This window comes from Denticeps clupeoides, chromosome 17 (genome assembly GCF_900700375.1).
Source record: "Denticeps clupeoides chromosome 17, fDenClu1.1, whole genome shotgun sequence".
Taxonomy (NCBI): domain Eukaryota; kingdom Metazoa; phylum Chordata; class Actinopteri; order Clupeiformes; family Denticipitidae; genus Denticeps; species Denticeps clupeoides.
Window position 1 is genome coordinate 12,230,583 of NC_041723.1, and position 23,485 is coordinate 12,254,067.

Here is a 23,485-nt window from a genome sequence, read left to right on the forward strand (position 1 = left end):
GAAAGCTAGCACTGACATTAAATTAACAGCCACACATAAGCATCTGGCTTAATTTCAGGCAAAATTGTGTAGACAAATCAGAAAAAGCACATTTCAAACATTAGTCTGGAATGGGGACAGATGTTTTTTTGATCCAGAACATTAGGTTTTTCTGCTTGCCATCATATACCATCTTCGCTGAATACTGTTTTTTTTTACATGCATAATTAAACTAAATGTACTTAGGATGATATTACAGATATATATATTTTGTGTTTTCCTACATAATGTGCTCACTACAACTCTTATGTTTAATAAAATGTTGCAAAGGCTGCAAAGGGTTTTTCATCAGCAATTTGAAGAGATTTGAATTACAAATTAATACAATCTTCTAAAACCCCTTAATGGGTGCTCACCCCCTCATTTGTTATTTAAATGCAATGGCTATCTTTGAAATTCATATTAAGAAATAAAAGTCACTGAACCATTAGATTAACCAAAAATTATTCTGTTTCATTAAAACATCATCAGGAGTTTTTGTTGACTCACAAGTTTTTATGTATCACTTGATCGAATTTTATCTCCTAATTACAGCACTTGTCTTGAATCAGCTACAAGGAACACTGTTTATGTGGTCACATGACCTCTGTAGTATGCCAGTAACTTGTGGTAAAGATGAGGATCCAGTGGGTGGCAGTCTTCCCAATGGGCATCAGCTGTTCCAGATCCTAAAGTAAATATGAGGTCTGTGGTGAACATTCATGTAAAGCATTCCTTATTAATACTTCAATAAACATAAATCAAATTAGATTGTATTGCTTTTTAAAAAATATTAATAAAGTATATTTCATACATTGCAAATAGGCCATTTCATATCTGTATTATTATGAAAGCAATAAAGAACAGATTAAGATAGGCCACACATGCTCTGGAACCTAATATGAGTTATATTTGGCATGTGTGAAATTGGAAAGTGTGTGGCCACACTGGATGCTGGATGAGTTTGGAGCCAAGCAGGTTACATCTCACTCAATGGCACATATTTATTATTAGATAGGTTTATGTTTGTATTTGTGTACTTTAAAACTCTTGTCAGGTTGCATTCGGCACCTCATGTATGCTCATTTTCTCAAATAAAATATTTTAGTAGTCAACAAAAGTATGACTGTGATTAAATATATTTAAAAGATTATTTGAAGACTTCACTTTATTAACATGTAAGAAATCCTTTGACATCATGACTTTGTCATTAAAGTTATTTTTATGAAATTTTAATTAATTAAATCATAATTTGACGATTGAATTGCCTATCATGGAAAATATAATTGAATAATATGGCTCATTATGTGCTCAAACTATGTGAAAATTGATGAAGTATTCATTTATATTTTTTATATTAAAAAATAAAGATGCAGTGAATGGGGTTTATGCATATTATTAATTCAAATGTTAAATATTGAGTTAAACTACTACACAGTATCATTTTTGGTCCTCTTACCCAAAAATAAGTTAAATCAAAACGTTTTGCAAAGTAAGTTTATTTTCATACATGCGTCCGTTCTCGTTTGTTTATTTATTATTTCATTCATTCATGATGAGTTATTCATTTGTTTACGTCATTGCCTTGTCTGTAGACCAGACTTGCGTGTGTCTACTGCGGAGAAATCTGAGGCTCCATTTCGTGTTTTCCATCGCACCGACGTTGTGAATCCAGATTCCGGATGCCTCGGAACTCCAGATCCGGGCTTTGAGCGGCGGGGTACGTAGCCGTACTACCAGCTCCCCACACGCGCGCGTCCCTGTCCGTCTGGCCGCTGCAACAGTCCGCGGCTCTTCTGCGCCTCGTCTTCTGTCGTGATAACTTCGGCCCCGGGTCGCCTTTCTCCCTCCTTTCGCCGCGCCTCGTAGCGGGATCGCCATGCAGCCGCCACACGTCGGTCGCGGGGGTCGCGTGCGCCTTTCCCCGACGGCGCAGGGTTGACTTCGTGCCTCCTCCAACCCCCCCTCTGGCTAAGTTCAAGAAAACAGTCGGACCCTCGGACAATTCCAGACGGCTTTCCAGCTAAATGTTCCTGCCGGGCGGCGCTACACCCAGCTGGCTCGGGAGGGCACTTCCCTGCCCTTCAGAGTGACACGCCGAACCGAATCAAATTCGGTGCTTCTTTTTTTTTTGTGGGGGGGGTGGATCTCCGGACAGAAGCTGCTGAGGAACATTTTCTCGGTTTTTGAAAAAGTGATGGCGGAGCGGGGAGCGCGGCTGCTCCTCTTCTTCTCCTGTCTCACCTTTCTTTACACCAGTTTGGCGAACGCGGCCAAAGGTAGGCGAAGTTTTTTTTTTTTTATTATTTCTGCTTCTTTATCGCAATTTCCCCTCAGCGCCGGTCCTCCGTGTCGCCGCGCTGGTTTAGGAGTCCAACGAGTCAACTTGGGGGAACGGATCGATCGAAAGGAAATAAAAATTCCCGAGCGCATCGGGACGAGCCTCTGTAGGAATGTGCTCCTGGTGGCTCCACATTTGCGGCAGATGACCGGAATCCACGCGTTGCATCTCGGTCCGTCCGTCTGTCTAGTCTGTCCGTGCGCGGTGCGAATAAATCTCACCTCTGGTCGGAAGGATTGGATTTCTGGACGTAGGTTCCTGTTTGGAGACCAGATGTAATTTGCACGTTTCCCCGTATGATGTTCTGCGTTTCCACCCTTGAAAAGGTGCTGTGATGGGGCTGCTCATTGTTGAGAGGGGGAGACCCTGGGTGGTGGGGATGGGTTCCATTTACATTTACGGCATTTATCAGACGCCCTTATCCAGAGCGACTTACAATCAGTAGCTACAGGGACAGTCCCCCCCGGAGCAATTTAGGGTTAAGTGTCTTGCTCAGGGACACAATGGTAGTAAGTGGGATTCGAACCTGGGTCTTCTGGTTCATAGTCGAGTGTGTTACCCACTAGGCTACCACCACCCTCCGTCTCCTTGAGAGTTTCGGAGGGCTTCCAGAGGACAGTGGCCCCGCATCGTATGGTGGGGGAACGTTCCAGCCTGTCGTATGGTCGGGAACGGGGCCTGTTTATTTGAAACGCATTCTTCTGAGGCCCGAACCACGCAGATGTGGAGCCAAGCCATGGTTCTTCTCACGGAGAGGCTGATAACATCAGCGCAGCCCTCAACCCCCCCAGCCCAAGTCTCGGAGCGCGCTTCCAGACGAATAGCTCGGGTTATGGTATGCCAAGGTTGCTGGTCGCCTGCACATGTTGCACATGCTTCTTCCGGAGTTCCTAAATCCGAGTCGGTGGACTCAATTTGCATCGACCTGATTGTGTCGTTAGAGACGGGCTGTTCCGGAACGTCCCCACGCCAGAAATCCCAGAAGTCCAAATTACTGCGTGCATTACCAATACTAAGGTGACTGGTGTAATCGATTCTTGGCATCACAGAACAAGTTTATCAGCCCTTCCAAGATTTTTGCCGTCCACCGTGCCCATTATCAGCAACTCGTCACACGTGCGGCTACGCGTTGTTGACGTGCGGCCGCCTGGTTTGCGCTGTGTGCGTCCATACAGCGCTGCCCAGTCGGCAAGAACCCGTATATGATTTCAAACGTTGCAGTGTGTTCCATTCCACTGTAATCATCACATGACCACGAAGCCGTTTTTGTGTAGCAGGAGTGGAAAAGCGTCCGTCCTCCGGGACCGTGCGTGTGTGCGGCAGGACGTGTTCGCGCATCGCGCCGCTTATTGCTCAAATTTTCACAAGGGTCGCGGTGATTTGACAAAATTGCTCGGTAAAGCACAGAGTTCGCGGGTTTCAGACTCTGTTTACATTTACGGCATTTACCGGACGCCCTTATCCAGAGCGCCTTACAGTCAGTAGTTACAGGGACAGTCCCCCCCGTGGAGACACTCAGGGTTAAGTGTCCTGCTCAGGGACACAATTGTAGTAAGTGGGATTTGAACCTGGGTCTTCTGGTTCACATTTACATTTACAGCATTTATCAGACGCCCTTATCCAGAGCGACTTACAATCAGTATTTACAGGGACAGTCCCCCCCCTGGAGCAACTTAGGGTTAAGTGTCTTGCTCAGGGACACAATGGTAGTAAGTGGGATTCGAACCCGTGTCTTCTGGTTCATAGGCAAGTGTGTTACCCACTAGGCCACCACCACCCATGTTACATTATTAGGACTGCGATCTTAGTGGGACTGATGCGCCACATTAAACCCTCAGTGGTTTAAATAATTATGTAGTCAAAATTGTACATCGAGGGGTTTTATTTTTTCCTGCAGAACATTAGCATTAGAGTGATGTGTTCATACCCGCCACTATATATGACCCACAACAGATGTCATTCCTCGCTCTTTGTTGCGACAGAGCGGCCGTCCAGTCACGTGACCGTATAAATGAGGCCCCTAATTGCCGGTGGCACGGCGTGCACCACCCCGCAGTTCGAGACATCTGCAGCAGCCCTCATTTCCCATTATCCGGCCTCGATGGCGGCCCGATCGCGAGGAGCCTGATGGCCGCCTGTTCCAGCCACAGGTGACCTGACTGATTGGCCGCTTCGCCGCCGCCTTTTAGCCCCCTGGGTCGGCAGCATGTCTCGGCGCCGTTACCGTCTCGTCGGAAATGACGGGGTCTTCCCAGCCCTCTTTTGTTACCTTGTGCGGACGGTCAGTCTCCCAGCTGGCCGCTGTTTGAGCGCCGTTCCTCATCTGCCGGCTCTTGTTTGCGAGCTGCCGGCTCTGTCCGGGCCCCCCGCGCCGCCGGCCTCCGCCGGGCCTTATCGCTCGGCGCTGGTAATTAAACACCCTCCCAATAAAGTCGCTTATCATCTCCTGACAACTTGGTTCAGGTATGCGAGATAATTGCAGGGTTAATCACCCTGTCTAATTGAAGGCGCTGGAAGATATTCCCAGACTGTAAACAAGGCGCGGTAAACACGGCGCGCCGGGAAGTCGGAGCGAGGTGATGAGGAGGCTTTCTTCATGCTTTTATCCCTCGCCACCAGCTGCCGGAACGTTGATGGAGAGTTCGCCCCGGTACACAGATCGCGACGCACCGACTGGAACTTGTGGAACTGCAGAGCGATTTCCATCAGGGGACAGTGGTTGGCCTAGCGGGTACGGAAACCGACCCGTAATCGCCAAATCTGTCATGGCTGCCCGCTGCTCGCCTACGCTGGTGGTTCAACGCAGAGGACATCGCGTGCTGTGCTGCAGTGTTTCACGATGACCATCGCTTCACCAAAAGATCCGTTTCCTGTTGTAATACCAGCTCTGTCTGAAGTAGAACCCAAAGTTCTGTTGGTTGGTCTGGTTCTGGGGAACACACCTTGAGCGAGGTGTTGGATCTCTTGCCTCTGGTGTGTTCGTGAGGCTTCTTTGGATTTTTTCCGGCTGGACGCGGTTCGATTCGTTCATAACTTTTGATCTCTGCCCCGAGGTCACGGCGTCAATTGAGCTGTAAGGCCCGGTACAGCTAATAAACAAAAACATTGCAGGAAAAATTGCAATAGACATAGATTTTTTTGTTTTGTTTATTGATTTCTGCCTTTTTTTTACATTGCATTCTACAGTAATATGTTATGTGTCTTCTTTGCATTTTAAAATGAGTAGAGGGACTTTTTAAGGTTCAAGTGAACTGTGTTCCTTGCCGTCACAGACCTGTGAAATTTAAACACCTTCCTTAAGGTTTTTTTTCCTCATTTCCGCCACCGCCCTCTCCCTGCTTCTCCACAGACTCCGACTCTTCAGTGTCATGGGAGGATTGTCATCTTTGGTGTGTTTGGTGTTATTTTTAGGAGCTGCATGCAGAATAAGTGGTTTGCAAAAGTCTTATTGACGTTCTCCTGGTTTTGTAAGCGTTTTCTGTTGGGGATATTTAAATAAAATATCTGGTCCAGACTTCAAAGTGTAAGTGCATCATGTCCAGGGGAAGCAGTAGAAAGCTGGGAAATTTCAAGCTCAGGATGTCTGATTGGATCCCTCCAGTTTTGACCTGTGGTAGCCTGGTGTGTGTCTCTTTTTAATAAGGCATTGACAGGGTCACTCCTTGACCGCTGGCTTTGATGGCAAAGGGTGAGAGGTCAGGAGGAGAGCTTTTGGCTGAGGGGATGGATGGAGAGCAGAGCTCTTTTGTTATTGCCGTGTTATTGCGCTGCTTGCCTTTTTTATTATTTTTAAAGCGCTTGAGAACGTCCTTTTAAATAGTCATTTTGAATGATCCATTCGAGTTACTAACAACATAGCACCTTGTTATTCCCTAAAGCATATGCTAATGTTGGTTAATAATTAAAAGCAAACAAGTGTCATGAAATCTGAGTAGTTTTTTTTTATATAATTTTATCGTTCAGTTCGGGGTCATTCTGCCCATTTCGTCCAGATACCTGCCAGTTCTCCACTTCTGTCAATGGCTACCAGCTTACGGGATTATGTGTGACTGGGTGGAATGTCTGAAATCATTTACTGTGCATATAGTGATGTATGTAAAGTCATGCTCTGCCATTTACTGTGAAATTGATTCTATAACACAAAACAACTACATTTTCAATGGGAGGTGGTTTCTGCGTGTGATTAACCATGCTTGCTTTTGCTATGTATTTAAGGACCAGGAGTAAATGCTTTTTAATGACTTGAGAAATTGCTATTTTACGGTTTATAATAATACCTGTGACATGAATGTTCACAGTACGGTCACAGTGTTATCACCATTTTAATGTGAGCAAGGCTCAGTTGATGAATGAATCATTTAATGAGCACATTGTGGGGATTTTTCAAAATTATTTAATTAGGTTAATACGATTAGTATGGAAATCTCCACGTTCCGATGCAGCTACTGCATGGCTTTGTATAGGTGCTGTACTGCTCGGGTGGGCTGCTGGAATGAATTGCCAGCAGGCCAGATCCTGTGTGCCCATCGTCAGACTCAGCCGCTGGGGATCAGGGGATTTGTCTGTCTGCTTGGGATGGAAAGGGGCTAAGCAGGAAACCTGAGACGACTCTGTCCCAACACGTCGTTGTCTTGACAAAGGGAAGGCATTCTTCCCTGATCTGGGCTGGATCAGCCTTCACCACCCTACTTACCAACACCGGCGTGCCCCTCCACCGGACTGGTGCACACAGAGCGGGTCTGTGCTATAACTCAGCGGATGGCCCTGGTAGCACTTTCAGTGCCCGGTCTTTGCAGCACCCGCCTAAAAGAAGGGGTGACGGGATCCCCCAGCTCTCCTGGCTGAACTGGGTCTGTGTCTGGCTTTTTTTAGACTAAACAAATATACATGTGTTCATGTGTAGTAATTATTGTGTAGATTTTATTTTGCAATATAGTTCTTCTTTATTTCATTTTTTTTTGTTCACTTTAGTGAACTCTGGTGGTTACATAATTGATGCATTAATTGAAAAAGTAACACAATGTATGATCTGCTGTAGATGAGGGCAGTTGATAATGTGAATTGCTAAAAATATGTTCTTCCATTGCGCCGCCCTTGCTCCGTCTTACCTTTGGTTGCAGGGTGAACGGTCACCAGACCACAGGCCATAAAACCTCTGGTGTATAATGGGGGTCCCAGTCACAGCAGGGATGCAAATTACCAGCAATTTTCATTCTGACTTTTGGTACAGTGGACACGACATGCAGTCACCCATTTTTTTTTAGCCGTGGCCTGGTTTAATGGCTGCATGCCTTATTGCAAACAACCATTAACATTTTTCTTGACAAATCGCAGCAATTTTTTTTGCCCTTCCTCTTAAAAAAAAAAAAAACATTTAAAAGCATGAAAATGTGTGTAGTTGCATTGGCTTGAATCACATTTTAACCTCGATGAGTTCTGTAACACTGTAACTTTTAGGTTTCCTGAAGGAGCTAAAGAGTCATAAAAGGAAGTCAGGCCTGGAAATTACTTGTGAATGAAAAACGGCCCTTCATTTTTCCTCGTTGGTTTTTATAGCCATGCATCTTTTTGGGCTGAGTTCTATGGATATTTTGGGACTTGGGGGATTTCTTTATGAACTGTTGGAATACAGTTGTTCACGTAAAATCTACTATGTGCAATGTGGTTCTATAGAGCTACATTGTTCTTCAATGTAGAACATGAATATCAAAGTTTAGCCTCCAACTTTCCTAATCCACTCCTTTTAAAAGATCTAAATAATTTCATTTCTGTGTTTGAAATGACATTTTTCTGTTCATTTTAATATTTACTCCAGACGCTGAGTAGTCTGATTTTGAAACACTGAGCACGTGTCACCCTCGATGGTTGCCATCCTGGCTAGTAATGAAAGAGGTGGCACCATCAACAAACGTTTAACCAGCAATGCCATTTTCCCGCTGCAAGATATAGGGGGTGTGACCAAACAAAGCTCACGTGTATTTGGGGGGCATCTGCAGCCAAATTTTACAACCGTTGTAGTTAATTAAACCACAAGGTAAGACGGTGCATATAGATAAGCCAGTGGTGGTCCCAGTATCCGAGTGGGTTGCGGGTTCAAATCCTGAACCACCGAGGTGCCACTGAGGTTCCCTCGAGCAAGGTACCGTCCCCACACACTGCTCCCCGGGGGCCTTTTATGGCAGCACGTGGCTCACTAAAGGGTGATGGATTAAATGCACAGGACACGTTTTCGCTATAACAAAACAATCACTTTCACTTTTTTCACATAGTATACAACTTTCATATAGTTTGCTGCACTGTGGAAGAGTTCTAACAGAGGAACGCAATTTCAGAAAATGGGTGTGGCTTAATGAAAGCCCCAGAACAAACTTTGATGCCCTTCCCCGTTTTATCACAGCCACTAGTCTCTAGTCTTCTCTAAAAAGAGCTGCCAGTTATTATAAAGGCAGAAAAATATCCCCGTACAAATAATTCTGTAGAAAAGACGGATGCGACTTAATCTCCACGAAGGTGACGGTGGTGTGTCCTCTCACGGCTAATTAGTTTCATAGGTAAGGGCCCATACATCATAAATATTTTCTCCTGTTAATTTGAGAGGATCTGCAGCACTTCTGTTTCTTGCTTTTTTTTTTTTTTTTTTTTTTTTTTTTTTTTTTGCGCTCCACAAATACGCTGGTTTGCTAATTAAGCTCGAGCTGTGACACCCCATTATTCAAGCCCTGTAGTAAGCAATAAACGCAGTGCAACTCACTTTATTTTTCTGTGAATATGATATATCTCCAGGGATGTTTTTGAACCTCTGCGAAACAAAATGGCCCCTCTCCCCATTCTAAGTAGGTGTTTATTTAGTGAGATTTGGTGTGGTTATGTGTCCAGGCGTGTGTGGCCTGCTGCAGGTGATGTTTTTGCCCCCCTCTGCCGTTTTACATCCCCGGTCTTCCTTAATAAACCAGCATACGGGCTCCAGTGGCCGTGACAGCAGACGTCCGTCTCGCTCGGAGCGCTGGTGACAGTGGGGTTGATAATTAAAGCTCCCTGCCACTCAGCCCCGCCCCTACACTGGACACTGTGTGGTCTTTGTACATGAGCCGGGGGGGACGGAGGTGGCTCTCCTACAGGGCGGTGTAAACGGGGTGTGGACTGAGCAAAGTGCGAGGTCAGGGGTTCAAGTGCTCCCCACAGAAGTGGTGGGCAGATGCGGGCGGCTGGACTGGGAGTCCCATGCTGGCTGTGGCCGATAATTAATCTCTAATGAGTCGGGGGATTGCAGGACTTCGCCCTGCTCACAGCCAACAGACTGCATTGTCTGCTAATATAGAAAGGACACGCGTGAGTACGCTGCTGCTCAACCACAGCAAGCCTCTTTATTCAGATGACCCAGGCATTAATGGCATGGTTTATTTTATTAAATAAATTACATCCTGTATAGCACTTATCATGCACGTTTAAAATAAATATTTTGGTTTTGAGGTGTCAATATATTGAGAATATGCATGAAATATTGATGACCTCAGTCTCTTGCTCTCATATATATATATATATACACACACACACACACACACACATACACGCATGCACACACACAGAGAGAGAGATGTGCACCAAAATAGAAAGGTAAATTTTTATTTATGAACTTCCTTTAAATAGCTTGCGCAACATTTTTCCTTCATTTCTGCTCTGATACTCATTGGGCTGATACAGGTTATCTCTCTCTCTCTCTTTTTTTTTTTTTTTTTTTGGGGGGATTTTGCTTTTGCGACAATAGCCTGTATTGATAACGTTTCCTGAGAGGAAACTATTGTGTCTAATGCAGGAAGCAATTAGGAAAGCTAGGCTTTGTGCCTGAGCTCTCTGAGTAAACATGAGCCGGGACGTCCCGGTGTGTCCAGAGTGAGTGAGTTTGGCAGAGAAGAGGGGCGAAGCTGCGTTCCTGGCTGAGCACTTCTTGGTGGCTAATCAGGTTATGGGAGCAGTGGCCTGCAATAGCCTGGCAAATTCTGCACCATGTTCAGGATCCAGATTTTCCAAAACTGAGTGTATCTGTATATTCCCTTCAGAATTAGGTTAATTAGAGAAAATATTGATATATCGATAAATAATTTCCGTGCAGCCATTAATTTTCCCTTAGTTGCAATTTAAAGTTGTTCTACTCACTGTGTACTATTGTCGTATATCATGGACATTTCCTGAATTCAGGAAGCCTTTTCAACACAAACACATTTACATCATGAAATCATTACTCTACAGCAATATGTTTTTCATGGATATGGTCAACCCACTGCATAAGAGCTTGTTCATGAATCTAGGTCACCCATGAGTGTCCTTTTATTTAATGTATTGTTACACACGTTTTGTTCTGAGATACCTATCCAGGATACCAAGATATTGGAGGTACAGGAAATGCAGAAAATGTAAAATGTAACTGCATGCATGACTTAAAAACCAAGTTTCGGCTAGGAAAATGACATTCCTTTTACCAACGACCTTTCAAAACACAATTTTTCAAAGTGATTCCGACATGGGGCAGTAGTGGCCAAGCAGGTAAGGAAGCAGACTTGTAATTGGAAAGTTGCCAGTTCAAATCCTGCACAGTCAAGGCGCGCTTGCCCACTCACTGCTCCCTGGGCGACTTTCATGGCTGCCCACTGATTGGTTAAATGAAGAGAACTCATTGCGTTCTGTGCACTCTGTGCTGTGCAGCACTTTAATTCATCTGGGTCAATAAGGGTTTTACAACGTTGCTCTAGGTTTTGATCAGGCACATGTTGAAAATGGACAAGCTGGTATAGTCATGTTGAGATGACCATACAGGCGGTTAAAGGCGGCGACAGACTGTCCTGTTGCGTTAGTGCCTATGAAGGCCGTTATCCAGTTATTATCACCCTTTAATCCACAGTAAACACCACCATGTCCCAGGCCTCCCACTTCCTGTGCCGTGTGAGAGAGAGGTGGGAGAAGGTGTCGCTTTACATGGACTTTGGAGATTTATGCCCAGGTGTTGCTCAAACATGGCAGCTCGCCATATGCAGAACAAGCTGTTCAGCCCCCCAAGCCAGCCAGCCACCCACCCGTTGTCCTCATGGTGCACATGCTTTCAGATAGCTGCACGTCCATCAGCGTACTGCCGCACAGCGACTTCTGTTGTGAGCCCATTTAATAATGTAAATGTTAAATGTTAATTTTCAGGAGTATTTATTCCCTTACTGTGGACGACATTGAGGTTTCGACCTTTTATTGAGGTGAATGTGGAGAGGAAAAAAACCCTGAAATCTGCCCTGCTCCATTTTCCAGTAGATTACTTTCCTAATGACCTTGGGAATCATCATTTTTTCTTTTTTCTTGGAGGGTCTGAGTGAAGCATATGGCGCTCTTGCAGACAAGAGTTCAGGCGACCCCGACAACTCCCTTGTGTTTGCCATTCATCATCGCAGACCCTGTCATCTGCATCACACTAAATTCCAGTCTAATTGAAAAGCAGGCGTGGTGATTTAAGGCCTTTTTTTTTTTTTTTTTTTTTTTTTTTTTAAAGCATCTCAGTCAGCTTCTGCCTTTTGAATTTCAATCACATCATGATAGATTGTTTATCCAGGCCCCAGTGGGGCTTGTGTGCAAGACCCGCCGTGACGAAATGGGGACTCTTTCGGCGGGGTGTCCCTCGATGCCAGTTCCCTGTGGGAATGTGCTGTTTAACTGCTGCCCTGTGGGCTCATCCTCTCATCAGTCACACGACTCGGAGGCTTTCTACTGCACCTCCAGCCTGATGTGAGGTGGCTTTATAAAGCTCAGCCTTCAGTCAGGTGCCAATTACCTCGCTAAAACCGCTGCTTCAAAGTACATGCAGTTTAGTTTTCGAACCTTTTCATTTGTCATTGTTTAGATCAACAATTTGAATGAATATTTATGTTTACCCTAGCGGCTATATTTCCAACTTTGTTTTTATTTTTGTCGTAATTTTTGAATTTCTGATTTATTTCTGATCAATGGATCTGAATGGAAATTACAAGTTAGTATGTTCTCTAGGAGAGTTTTAGGAAGGTTTAAGTCAGGAGTCATCAAGGTCGGCCTGAAAATTGGTACGCTATACATTTTTTATATATATATATATATATCAAGGTAATTAAAGCTCTCAATATTCTTAGGAAGCGGAAAAAAAAAAAAAAGCATTAAGTCGCATAATCAGTAATTGAATTGGATACTTGTCTATCGTGATTTACAGTGGGTATTCTTGTATGAAAGTGGAGAACTTGAAATATAAAATGACCTGACTATGGATGTGGGCTAAATGGCACTGGTTTACGAAAACGGTATATATATTTTTTAGACCATGAACCAGCATTCAGATAGGTGACCATGACCACTCAAATCAGGATAAGCATATTTTGTGGTTTCGTGGAGTAGGTTTCCACGGTGTGAGCTCTGGAGATGCATGTAAATTTACATTTACCTTGAAGCCGTAGATGCCGCCATACATCTTGGCACCTTGTGATGAGCTGCTGCGAGTGAGAGAGAGAGAGAGAGAGGACCAGCGAGCAGGGTGAGGCTGAGTAATGCAGAGGGCAGTCAGTCAGTCAGACAAGCGAAGGAAGGGGGACTGACCACGCGCGGCATTGCGGACATGGTTTAACGGTGAATGGAAATGGAAGCTGCTTGCTGGCAGCAGCTCATATTAGATCACTTTTGTAGCCTTGGCCCCCTTTAATAATGCATGCCGACCCACCTCCCCCACCTCTGTTCTTGGACCTCCCTCAACAAGCCCCTTCCCCCCCAGCCTCACAACCCCTTTTTCCGACCACACAATGCAGGGTCTTCCATCATGTTTGCAGGGGAGTGACTTCAGTCTTGGGGAATGCACGACGTGTAGAAGCTCTTTGGATCTTGTTGCATGATAATTGGAGCGGGTTTGATTTAATGTGTGAAAGACTCCCGTCAATAGAATGTGCTGTAATCGTGCACCAGTGTCAGTTTTACACAACTCTTCTTTTTGTGTGCGCTTTTTGCTCTGTTCTGTGAAGCTTTCCGTGCTTTTGTGCTCTACAGCTGACGGCCCTTTAACCGCTTTCCGCAGCATTTCCCTTCTCTGCTCGGCCGAAACTCATTCACCCCAACAGCTCGGAAGCGCCAGACACTCAGTTTCTGGGTGCGTTTACCAAACGAAACATGTAAAATGACCAGTTTCTGCCCCTGTTCCGTTTCACTCGAATCTGCACACTTTGAGACCCAGATATTCCTCAGACACAATGACGTGCCATGGATCGTTTTCTGCAGAAATGAGGAAGAGTGACTATAATCCTGGTTTCATTTGGTCATGCTGCGTAGGGACTAAGTTTGCGCTTTCTACTGAGAAACAACCTGTCAGGATTGGGAGGAGCCGTTTAATCTCCCTCATTCATCTGTAAAACCTTATTTAATCTTCTATCTTATCCATGTAAACTGCACTATCACCAAATATACCAGTAGTACTTCTGAGTGCTGGCCTTGAAAATGCTGGTACTGTTTCAGTTTACAGCTAATTAATCTTCACAAATAATTAAATCAGAGTACAAATTATGTTCATAAATTTGAGTAACAGATATTTTTAAATTAAATTTGAAAACAAAAGGCGTTAATCTCCCATCGAGTTGTAAGAGAAGGGTTATATTTACCATTGACCCATTTTAGGTTTTCTCTGAGAATCCAGTGATTTCTCTGGAACCCGTTTAACCCCTTTGATTCTAATGATACGAGTTAAAGCGGCCCGCAGAAGGAATGTGTTGAAAATGAAAATAGGAACTGTTTGTTGTACCCCTGTGGGGTTCGGCCAGGGTTCTGGGCTTTAATTAGTAGCATTTCTCAGAGCCCACGTTATAAATGAGCTCCCACTAGTTAAGCTATGAGTTGAAAAAGACTTTGGTCTCAAGGGCAATTATTTTCAGCTCGTGGTTAGTAGGACAATGAACATTCCAGTGTTCGGAGGGATGAAATCCGAGGAATATTGTTCTCCAGAGTAATAATGTTCTCAGATTCTGTAAGAGCAACACAATGACAAAAGGTTCTAATCACCTGTATTAACGTGTCTGTTGTTGGCAGCTTTAATAGCAAGAAGAAGGTGTGTGTATTGAAAATATGAAATTTGTTAGACTGCTTAACATGTTTGCATATCATGAAATCTAATTGTCGCAATAACATTAGTGTCTTTAACAGTGATAACTTTTTGACATTTTTAGTCTATGGATAGATCAAACAGCCGGGATAAACGTGAAACGTGGTGAAGCCATTCACTGGAATAGTGATTTGATTTTATCTACTGACAATTGGCAACATTCTGCTTTTCATAATAAACCTTATCTGTATGATGAGCAATCTTAAATTAAAATCATTGGGGGAAAAGGCCAGCATGGCAGAAATTTCTTGATGTATTTGTGCATTTAGAACATTTTAAAGCTTCATTTTCAGTGGAAGGTCAGTGCAGGCTGATGATCATGCAAAGTTTTCACGGTTGCGGCACTTACATTATGACGCTGCCTAATCTAACTCTTTACATCTCAGTTAAAATGAAAATGTGTCTGTTTTGTACATCATATAACATTGGGTAACAGTGTGAAATTAGAAAGCAGTGAACACACACACACTTATTTTTTTTTCAATAAATCAGGACCAAATGAGGAAATAGGATATGGTGGGGAAAAACATTTGAATATCTGCCACATTGCAATAGGGGCTTCCCTTTAAAGTGATTTAATATCATATCGTCTGCTGTACAATTTATAAGTCTCGTCACCCTCCAGAACTGCATCGGAAGCGTTCTCACGCCGCCTCAGTGCCCCAGTCCCAGAATGCACCGCTCCGTACTGTCATTTACTCAACAGGATAATGGCGGCGACTCTCCAGCCGCCTTGGGATGATCTGGCTTTGTTCTTCATGATGATGGTCCCCGCACGCCCCATCACTCCCCCTCGGCTGAGGACGTTTTCTACTTTTCCTGCTTAGCGCTACAGCAGTTTGCAGCACCGCCGCTACCCATGTTTCATCAGTAAATGGCGCCAGGCGGTGCGTTCACCTGCGAGTAGTCATTTTTTTGACAGGTACCCTTGAATGTATGTCTGTGTATGTCAGTCTGCGCAGTTCGTATGAAGATCCTGCTGCAAGAAAACCGGTTCCTCCTCCCACCCCTGCTCTACGTATCGGTATTTCCATTTCATCTCATGTCTGTTTGGAGATGCTGTAGAAGAGATTACATTAGCAGTGCTCTCTTCTTTCTTGAATGTCCCTCATCCCTCTTTTCTCCTCCCTCCCCAGCACTTTGCTGCCGCTGATGTTGCTTCAGCAGACTGTTGGAGCTCAATGACCATAGTGGCAGCTTCTTGAAGCTCAGATGCACACTCAAATTAGCGCCTGGCCGCCAGCTTCTCTGTCTAAATAGAGAGGCCGATGCGGGCCGCACCTTTTAAACAGACCCTCCATCAGATTGGCCGTGTGACATAAACAGACTCTGATATCGCGGCGTTATGAGCCAGCGGGGTGCTGGAGTTGACAGAAAGTAGGGCGCTTTTGTAGAATTGCACGTCTGCCGAACCTCCAATGTGTCAAGGTGGTCCATTTGAACTTGACATTGTAAACAACGTGAAAGTCAAAAGGGCCGAACGTGTTAATCTGCGAAGCGTGTGACAGATTTGACTGGTCCGACCTTGGTGTCTGCAGCAGTCCGTGACCTGAAGCTGCAGAAAGAAGCGTGACTTTGGTTTTACCCCTCAGCTGTGGTCGTTCACCTCGGATCAGTCCTAAAAAAATGGTTTTGACAGCTCTTTGGAAGTTTTTGGATGATTTTTTTTCCTGCTGGTAGGACATTGCAACTCGGGTTGCAGTCATATAAATATTGTTCCAGGTCCAGCAGTAACACTGAAATGATATTGTCATTTCCTCCGGGGACGTTCCCCACGTCTTGGATTTGCTGTAATATTTACATCTATATGCACATACTGGAAATTGTCAAGGGAATGTGGATATTCTGGTATATCGGTTTTCCCGCACCTCCTTGAACATAAATAAATAATTGAAGTAAACACCGTTTTTATATTAAAAGCAAACCTAAACAAACTTCATGAAAGTTCTAAAATGAAAAAGGCTGAATAACACTCATAGTTACAATACCCTCCAACCCCGTAAACCTGAATTCGGTACCACTTGCCACTTGAAAGGGCATTTTGTTGTGTCCGCTAAAATGTTGCATAGCTTTTTTCTTTTTTTTTTTAATAATCTGAATGGTGTGTTATTGCTCTCACATTTTTCAAATCTTAGCTGAAGTGGCGCCAGTGTTGTGCACTCTGGCTTTTCTGGCCTTTAGTAGGTGTAATGAGCTTTGGGATGGTAATTTGTGAAGAGTCTGATGTGTACAAGATTTGATTTAAGAAAGTGATATTACACACACACACACACACACACACACATTCTGTTATAGTCACAGGTTGAATGTGCTGCTTTGTGCAGTTGAGTGTATAATTCAATGCCTCATGATTTTAATTGCTGAGATTTTAAACCTTGCGGAGACTAAAGAACCTGCAAACATTCAATGTGTGTTGATGAGTTCTGTTACGCTCTAGATTCATAAATTCAGCCAGTAAGGCCCTGAAAATATCACTTCCATAACCTTATCACATTAGTCTTTATTTTATCATAAACTGTTAAATATATGAAGACATTTTTAGAATTGTGGATTGTGTGACTGGTAAACCAACAGCAGATTGGTAGCTGGATGCATTTTAATGTATAATCTAAGAAAAATAAATTTGCTTCATCACAGTCTTCCAAATGGTTAATTTGATCATAATCACAGTATTTTATCAATGCGGCCAGAATGATTTGTGACCATCTTGCTCTCGTCTGAAGAATGGATTCTGCCTTGAAAGGGGCGCTGGCCCGAGATGTTTATCTACATAAAACCTACTCTTGCCCTTTGAAGTGGGAGTAGCTCGAGCTCATCCATCTCTCGGCGCTGCCTTTTTAGTGGTGCCGGGAGCCCTGGTGAAGGCGGCCTCTTGTGAGACGTCCGCAGGCACAGCCACTCAGTCCCGGGTCGCTATGGTGACGTACTCTGGTGGTGGAGAGGTCGGAATTGAGGAGCAGTTCTTCAGCGATTCATAATCATCATGGTGACATTTAAATGAGGTTTTAGAACAGTGAGACAGCGGCTAAAATAACAGCGCGCAAAAATGCAAATATTTATGCAAGTATTAATTATTTGTCTCTCCGACAATTTGGCCCCGTTTTAATTCATGCATTTTATTTTGAGTTGGATCCCAATGTGCCTGGTCTCTGTTTGGAGATGTAACCCGGCTGTACAGCTCTAATGAAGTTAGCTGGTGTGGGGTCGAATTTGTGTTTCTCTTCGCCCAGAACGCAGTGCCGGACCGGCACAGAGCGGATGTGAACAGTTGGACTTTCTCGCGGGAAGGGCATTCGGAGAATCTCAGGCATGTGGCGTGAGCGCCGTGCACAAGTGGGTGCACTTGTTGCTGTATCCCCTATGCATGAAGCTTTTAAATCCATGAAACTCCTTGACCATTTCTTTTCTACGAAACTGCCTGGTTTGGATGAAAGTTTCCTGGTCCGTTTCCTGGAATTTTAGAGGATGCACATGGTCTGATTATTGGACCAAACCTAATATGTTGAAAGGTAAAAACATTCGCTGTTACGGTTTAACAGACATGCCCTGAAATCGCTTCATTCCGGGAGGGCAGCATATTGTCGCTTTTGTGTCATGATCACTGTATTCAGCAGGATTTCACTTTATTTTGACTGTTCTCAAGTGCAAAGCTGTCCGTCCTGCCCGCAAGTAACACCTCTGTTCATAGAAGCCGGAATTCATTCAGTGTTAAGGAGCTTAGGATTGCTGTTAACTTTCTAATCGGACCTGCTGCGAGTCTGGAGCGGCGCGGCATTCCGGCCGTAAACAGCGGAATGAATTAACCATTATTCCATAACCATTGCTGAGACGGAGGGAAAAGGCGCTCCGACTCTCATTGACTCACCCCGCGCGTGAACTCCGGAGCCATCGGTGTGTTATCAGTGTGACAGATTTATGGATATTCTCTCTCTCTCTCTCTCTTCTCTTGAGTGTTTATTGCCTCCCCTCTCTGCCATTCTCCCCCAGGCGGTTCCCCCGCCGTCACCCGCATGTGCGAACGGGCCCTTCCAGGCCTGTATCCCGCACCCCGACTTCCCCGGACCCGACCCCTCCCTCTCGCCCACGCGGCCCCATAAATATCATCCCATGCACGTCTGCAGCTGACACCGAGCAAAGGCGGCTGATAAATTATTCATCCCGGCCACAGGCTTTGGCTGAGGAATCCAGGGCTGCGTTGAGGAGGCGCAGACACCTTTTGCTCATATGACCTCGTTTGAACCCACCCCCCCGTTTTCCTTTCTAACGAAATTTGAAGATGGCGTCTGCAGCCGTGGCGCTCTGCGTTTCCTGTTTTAATAAATGAGCGATAATAAATAAATTGGTTTACGCCGCTGGGCCGCTAACCGCTGCAGGGTGAAGGCGCCGGGGCCGGGGTGTTTTTCACCGTTGGAACGTCGGGCCTGAAATGAGGTGGAAGAGGATATGGCTCTCCCTATGCCGGGGATGCCAGGGAAATCTTCCCGGAAATGAACGTTAACCTGCTGACCACTACAGCGAGTGATGTCAGAACGACCACACTGTACAGGTTTATTTATTCATTTTCTCAAATCTTCACACAACTTGATTGCTTTCAATATTCTTTGAATGAAGTCTTATTGTGTAACTTATTGTTAGTTCCATCCTGAAGTTTTGACTGGATGAGATGAATTTTATGATTTGTCATCACCTACACACACAGCCATAATTGGTGTAATTGCAATAATACACTTGAGGTGGTACTGTACTGTGCGAGAACGGCACTAGCACTGATTAGTTATGCTAGGATGATGAAACAAGACACTTTTAGCATCTATTTGAATTTCCACTTCTTATTTCCATATCTTTCCTTGAACTAAATTGGAACACGGTCCTGCGACACTGGGATTATTCTGCAGAGTCCCGCTCCGTTATAATGATGCCCAGAGCAGCAGCAGCAGCAGCAGCAGGTGAACTGCGGCCCGGAGCCGGATAATCTGCGGAGGCCGGCCGAAGGGCGGGAGCGCGCGCAGCATGGCTGCTTTCGCATTCAGGGCGCGGCGTGCACTTTGATTACCTCCACGCCGCCTCTAATTACCTTCAGGAGGAAAAGGCACCTTGGAGTGATTTATTCCTCCGCCGGCTGCCTGGCTGCGTGTGATGTTCTTCTTCACCTGGGAAGGAGGTCATGTGGGTGCCGGGGGGTGCCGGGGGTCAGGTCGCCGGCTCAGGATTACTCAACGCATTCAGATGCACCCGACACGTTAAACCCACTTTTTGTTATTATCGCCACTGAGTGGCGGCGGGCCGCTGAATATTCCGGCGTCTATCGACAGTTCGTCACGCATACCATTTTCCTCCAAAAGGGCCGTGTGAAGTAGTCCCTGAAGAGTGGCTTTTTGAGATAAGTGTGGCTCTCTGTAAAAGGGCTTTTTAATGCTATAAATGCCCTTTCACAGTTTTCCAGAGTGGCATTTTTCTGAGAGCCCGCGGTTGTGATGGTGATTGTTTGGAACAACCTTTCAATTGCTTCCCGTCACCGAGGCAGCCTGCGTCCCCCCAACTTTCCTCTGCTGAAACCTTGGCAAACTTTCCATTACTTTTTCCCTTAGCATTTTGTTTTTTTTTTTTTTTTGCCATCATGCCAATAAGAGTCACCTTCATGTGGCAGAACAGTCAATGAACTTTGAAGCGTCGCTCTGGCAAAAGTGTTAAATCGGATTTAGCGCTCAGCACAAAGATCTGTTCAAATTGGACCTTGATGGCTATCTGTCGTATAGGGGTGACCCTGTTTCTTTTCCGTGTTTTTTAAAAAAAGAAAAAAAGAAAGAAAAGAGAACTTGCAGGTATTAGCCCGATCAGATTAAACCCAGCAGCATCTGCCACAGCATCGGTGTGCGAGATGAATGGGGGAAAATGAACCTGAATCAATCAGACTACTTTCTTTTTTTTTTCGCCGCTAAATCCCTCCTGTTCCCGATTTCAGCGGCGCTCGATGGCTGCTGTGGCGCGATGGACTCAACCAGCCTCGCAGCGTCTCAGGAACCTGGAATCCCGGCTCCTCATTTACTTTGCAGACGCACCGCGGACCTTCATTTTTAGTTTGTCTGCAATCATTTCCCCCGCTGCGGTTACGGTGTGCATGCTTTCATATTTGCCGGGCGGAAACGCCACCTGGTTTGTTTGCTTATTGGTTGGTTCGAGCATCGCTGCGCCCGGCTCCTCGACTCTCGACTCGCCTCCCTTGTCACCTACAGGAGCCCAGATTAACTCCGCACCGGCAGCCATCCGTCAATCCACAGCCTGCGGGGTTGCGGAATGCTCCACCAAGGTAATGTGGTTAGGCAGGGATTGTGTTCTGGTACAATTAGGGCCTGTAATGTTACACCGTAAATCTGGGCATTTAGGTCTGTTTCATTTAGACAATTGTCCCGATCCACCTCATCCACAGCAGCAGTTTTGAAATTCCATTGCTTCACTAATCTGATCAAACAAGAATCAGGATTGTGTTTATTGGTTCTGGCCATTGTTTTCTTTCAGGCAACGCGGCACAGTATATAATTTAAAACAATGCAATCTGAAGACAATACAAAATATGCAATTTACAAAAAATGCACTATACATTTTAGATCATTTACATTTAAAGCATTTATCAGGCGTCCTTATCCAGATCAGCGTCCTTATACAATCAGTAGTTACAGGGACAACCCCCCCCACCTGGAAACACTTAAGTGTCTTGCTCAGGGACACAATGGTAGTAGGTGGGGTTCGAACCTGGGTCTTCTGGTTCGTAGGCGAGTGTGTTACCCACTAGGCTACCACCACCCTAGATAAGACATATAGAGTCACAGACAGTAAGGTGCATTGTGTATTAAATGTATGAGATTAGTCAGTGTGAAGCAGGATGTAATAACGGAAGCAATAGCTACACATTAATGAGGGTGATTGCCTGAGGGAAGATTCCTTTGGCCAAGACCCCAACAGGTCAGACGCATGTGTGCAGAGACCTGAAAGTGGAATATTTTTTGTAAAAATGTAAAAAATTTTTTTTTTTTGGCATTGGTCATTTTAAAGCAGAACCAGGTGACATTTAAAACAGATTTGTTGTATTCTTGGACGTATAAATATTGCAGAACCTCCTATAATCTCCCATAAATCAGCGGGAACCGCTGAGGCAGAGGTCTTTAGACCAATGAGGATCACAAGTCTGACCCTGCTGCTCTTTAGAAGATCCGGGTCAGAGGCCGGTGAACCCCAGAAGCAGGTGATTTATAAACCATGCCCGGAAGCAAAGTTACCGTTTAAGCCGTAGCTGCAGGCTTTTCCTGTGACGTGCCAAATCGAGCAAAGTCACGCTGTGCTCTCCAGCTTTTTCCTACAATCTGAGAAAGCTCCGCTGACGTGCCTGAATTCACATCGATCCTGCTAACGCTGCCTGTTTTAGACCTTTCAAGTGATTCTATTTCACTGTGTTCTATACAGCGCAGCGCCATCTAAGAGCAGTGCGGGCGGACAGATAGTGACAGCTCCTCCCACCTCTTTGGGTCGCGTCGTAAGACGGTGCCTTGTGGGTTGGAAGCGACGGATACCGAGGCTCATGCGCCTGTGATGTCACCCAGCCTGCAGCACCCGCCACCATGACTGTTGCAGGCCTCTTGTGACGCGCCTGTGAAGAAGAGCTCGTCGGTGTGATGCTATTAAACCGCACTCAAGGCTGATGTCATGTCTTGTGGATTTCTCTGTCTGCTCTTTTGTTGCTGAGCTTGCGCTTCCACACACTTCCTATGCTGCCTTTTATGCTGTGATTTTGTTTGGGGCTGTTCGGGAAAATCTAGGAAGGGAAACGGGCTCTAGATGCTTTGAGATTGGCCGAGGGGCATTTTTTTTTTTCATCGGTTGAATGATTCAGTGGTTCTGTGCAAGGCTGGGTATTGGCAGACACTTCACAATACGATCAGTCGGTTCTTTAGTGTTACGATATTTTTTTTAATTGCCTGTACGTGAATAGTATATAACGGGGCTCACCAACCCTGATCCTGGAGGGGACTCTTCCACGATGTTCCTGTCCTTGTTGCCATTCAGCTGAATCAGATGTGGTGGTGGCTTCTGGTATATAGTATATGTGCTATAGACGAAGAGATTGTAGTAACAGCGAGCAGTATGATGGTATTAAACATCACAAGGACCCTTGACCCCGGGTTGCTCCAGAGAGACTGTCCCTGCAAGTAAAGTCTGTAAGTCAGTTTGGATGAGCGCGTGAGTTACAGTAAATGTAATGTAGCTAGCCAAGGAGACAAATCTTTTGTAGTTGTATACCGTTCAGCACTTTTTTGTTCACAGCCCACCGCCTCCTGCCTCTTTATTTCTTTTCTGTCTCTCTGTTGGTTAACTGATTTCAGTGTAGTTTTCCTTGTAAAAGAATTCAGAAGTAAAAGGCACTTTAAAAACTAGGGGATTGAAGGTTCTGATACTTAAACCTTCATCCTAATTTCTTAAATTAGGTAAATCTTTCTTTTTTTTTTTTTTTTTTAAATCACAGAGCTTGTGTCCAAAATACGACATGCTTTTAAAGTGAAGTGATTGTCTTTTGGGATGCACAGCACACGGTGCACACAGTGAAATTTGTCCTCTGCATTTAACCCATCACCCTGAGTGAGCAGTGGGCAGCCATGACAGGCGCCCGGGGAGCAGTGTGTGGGGACGGTGGCACCTTGGCAGATCAGGACTCGAACCGACAACCTTCTGATTACGGCGCCGCTTCCTTAACCGCTAGGCCACCACTGCTTTTCTGTCTCCGCAGTTGATTTAACAAGTAACAATTTCTCTTCCTCTTCATCCCAGTACCTGTTGATTTTGATATCCCCAGAATTACTTGCTGTTCCCAGGAGCCCATGTGCTTCTGTATTCCATTTTATTTTATTTTTTTTACCATCCCAACGAGGGTTCCTGAACAGCACTGCTGCCACTCTTGCTCTGTCACTGCGTCACACTTCCAAATGAACTGAATCCTG

The 23,485-nt window shown here is 45.0% G+C and overlaps 1 protein-coding gene across 7 annotated transcripts in view; it reads left to right on the top strand.

Annotated features, from left to right (window-relative positions):
* Positions 1-1,730: 1,730 nt before the first annotated feature.
* neo1b (neogenin 1b) overlaps positions 1,731-23,485 on the top strand; it is a 98,827-nt gene continuing 77,072 nt past the window's right edge. For all 7 annotated transcript variants that reach the window (XM_028958002.1, XM_028957998.1, XM_028958004.1 and 4 more), the window contains exon 1: positions 1,731-2,297. In XM_028958002.1, coding sequence (XP_028813835.1) covers positions 2,216-2,297 — 82 coding nt within the window. In that variant the 5' untranslated portion in view covers positions 1,731-2,215. The remainder of the gene's footprint in view (positions 2,298-23,485) is intronic.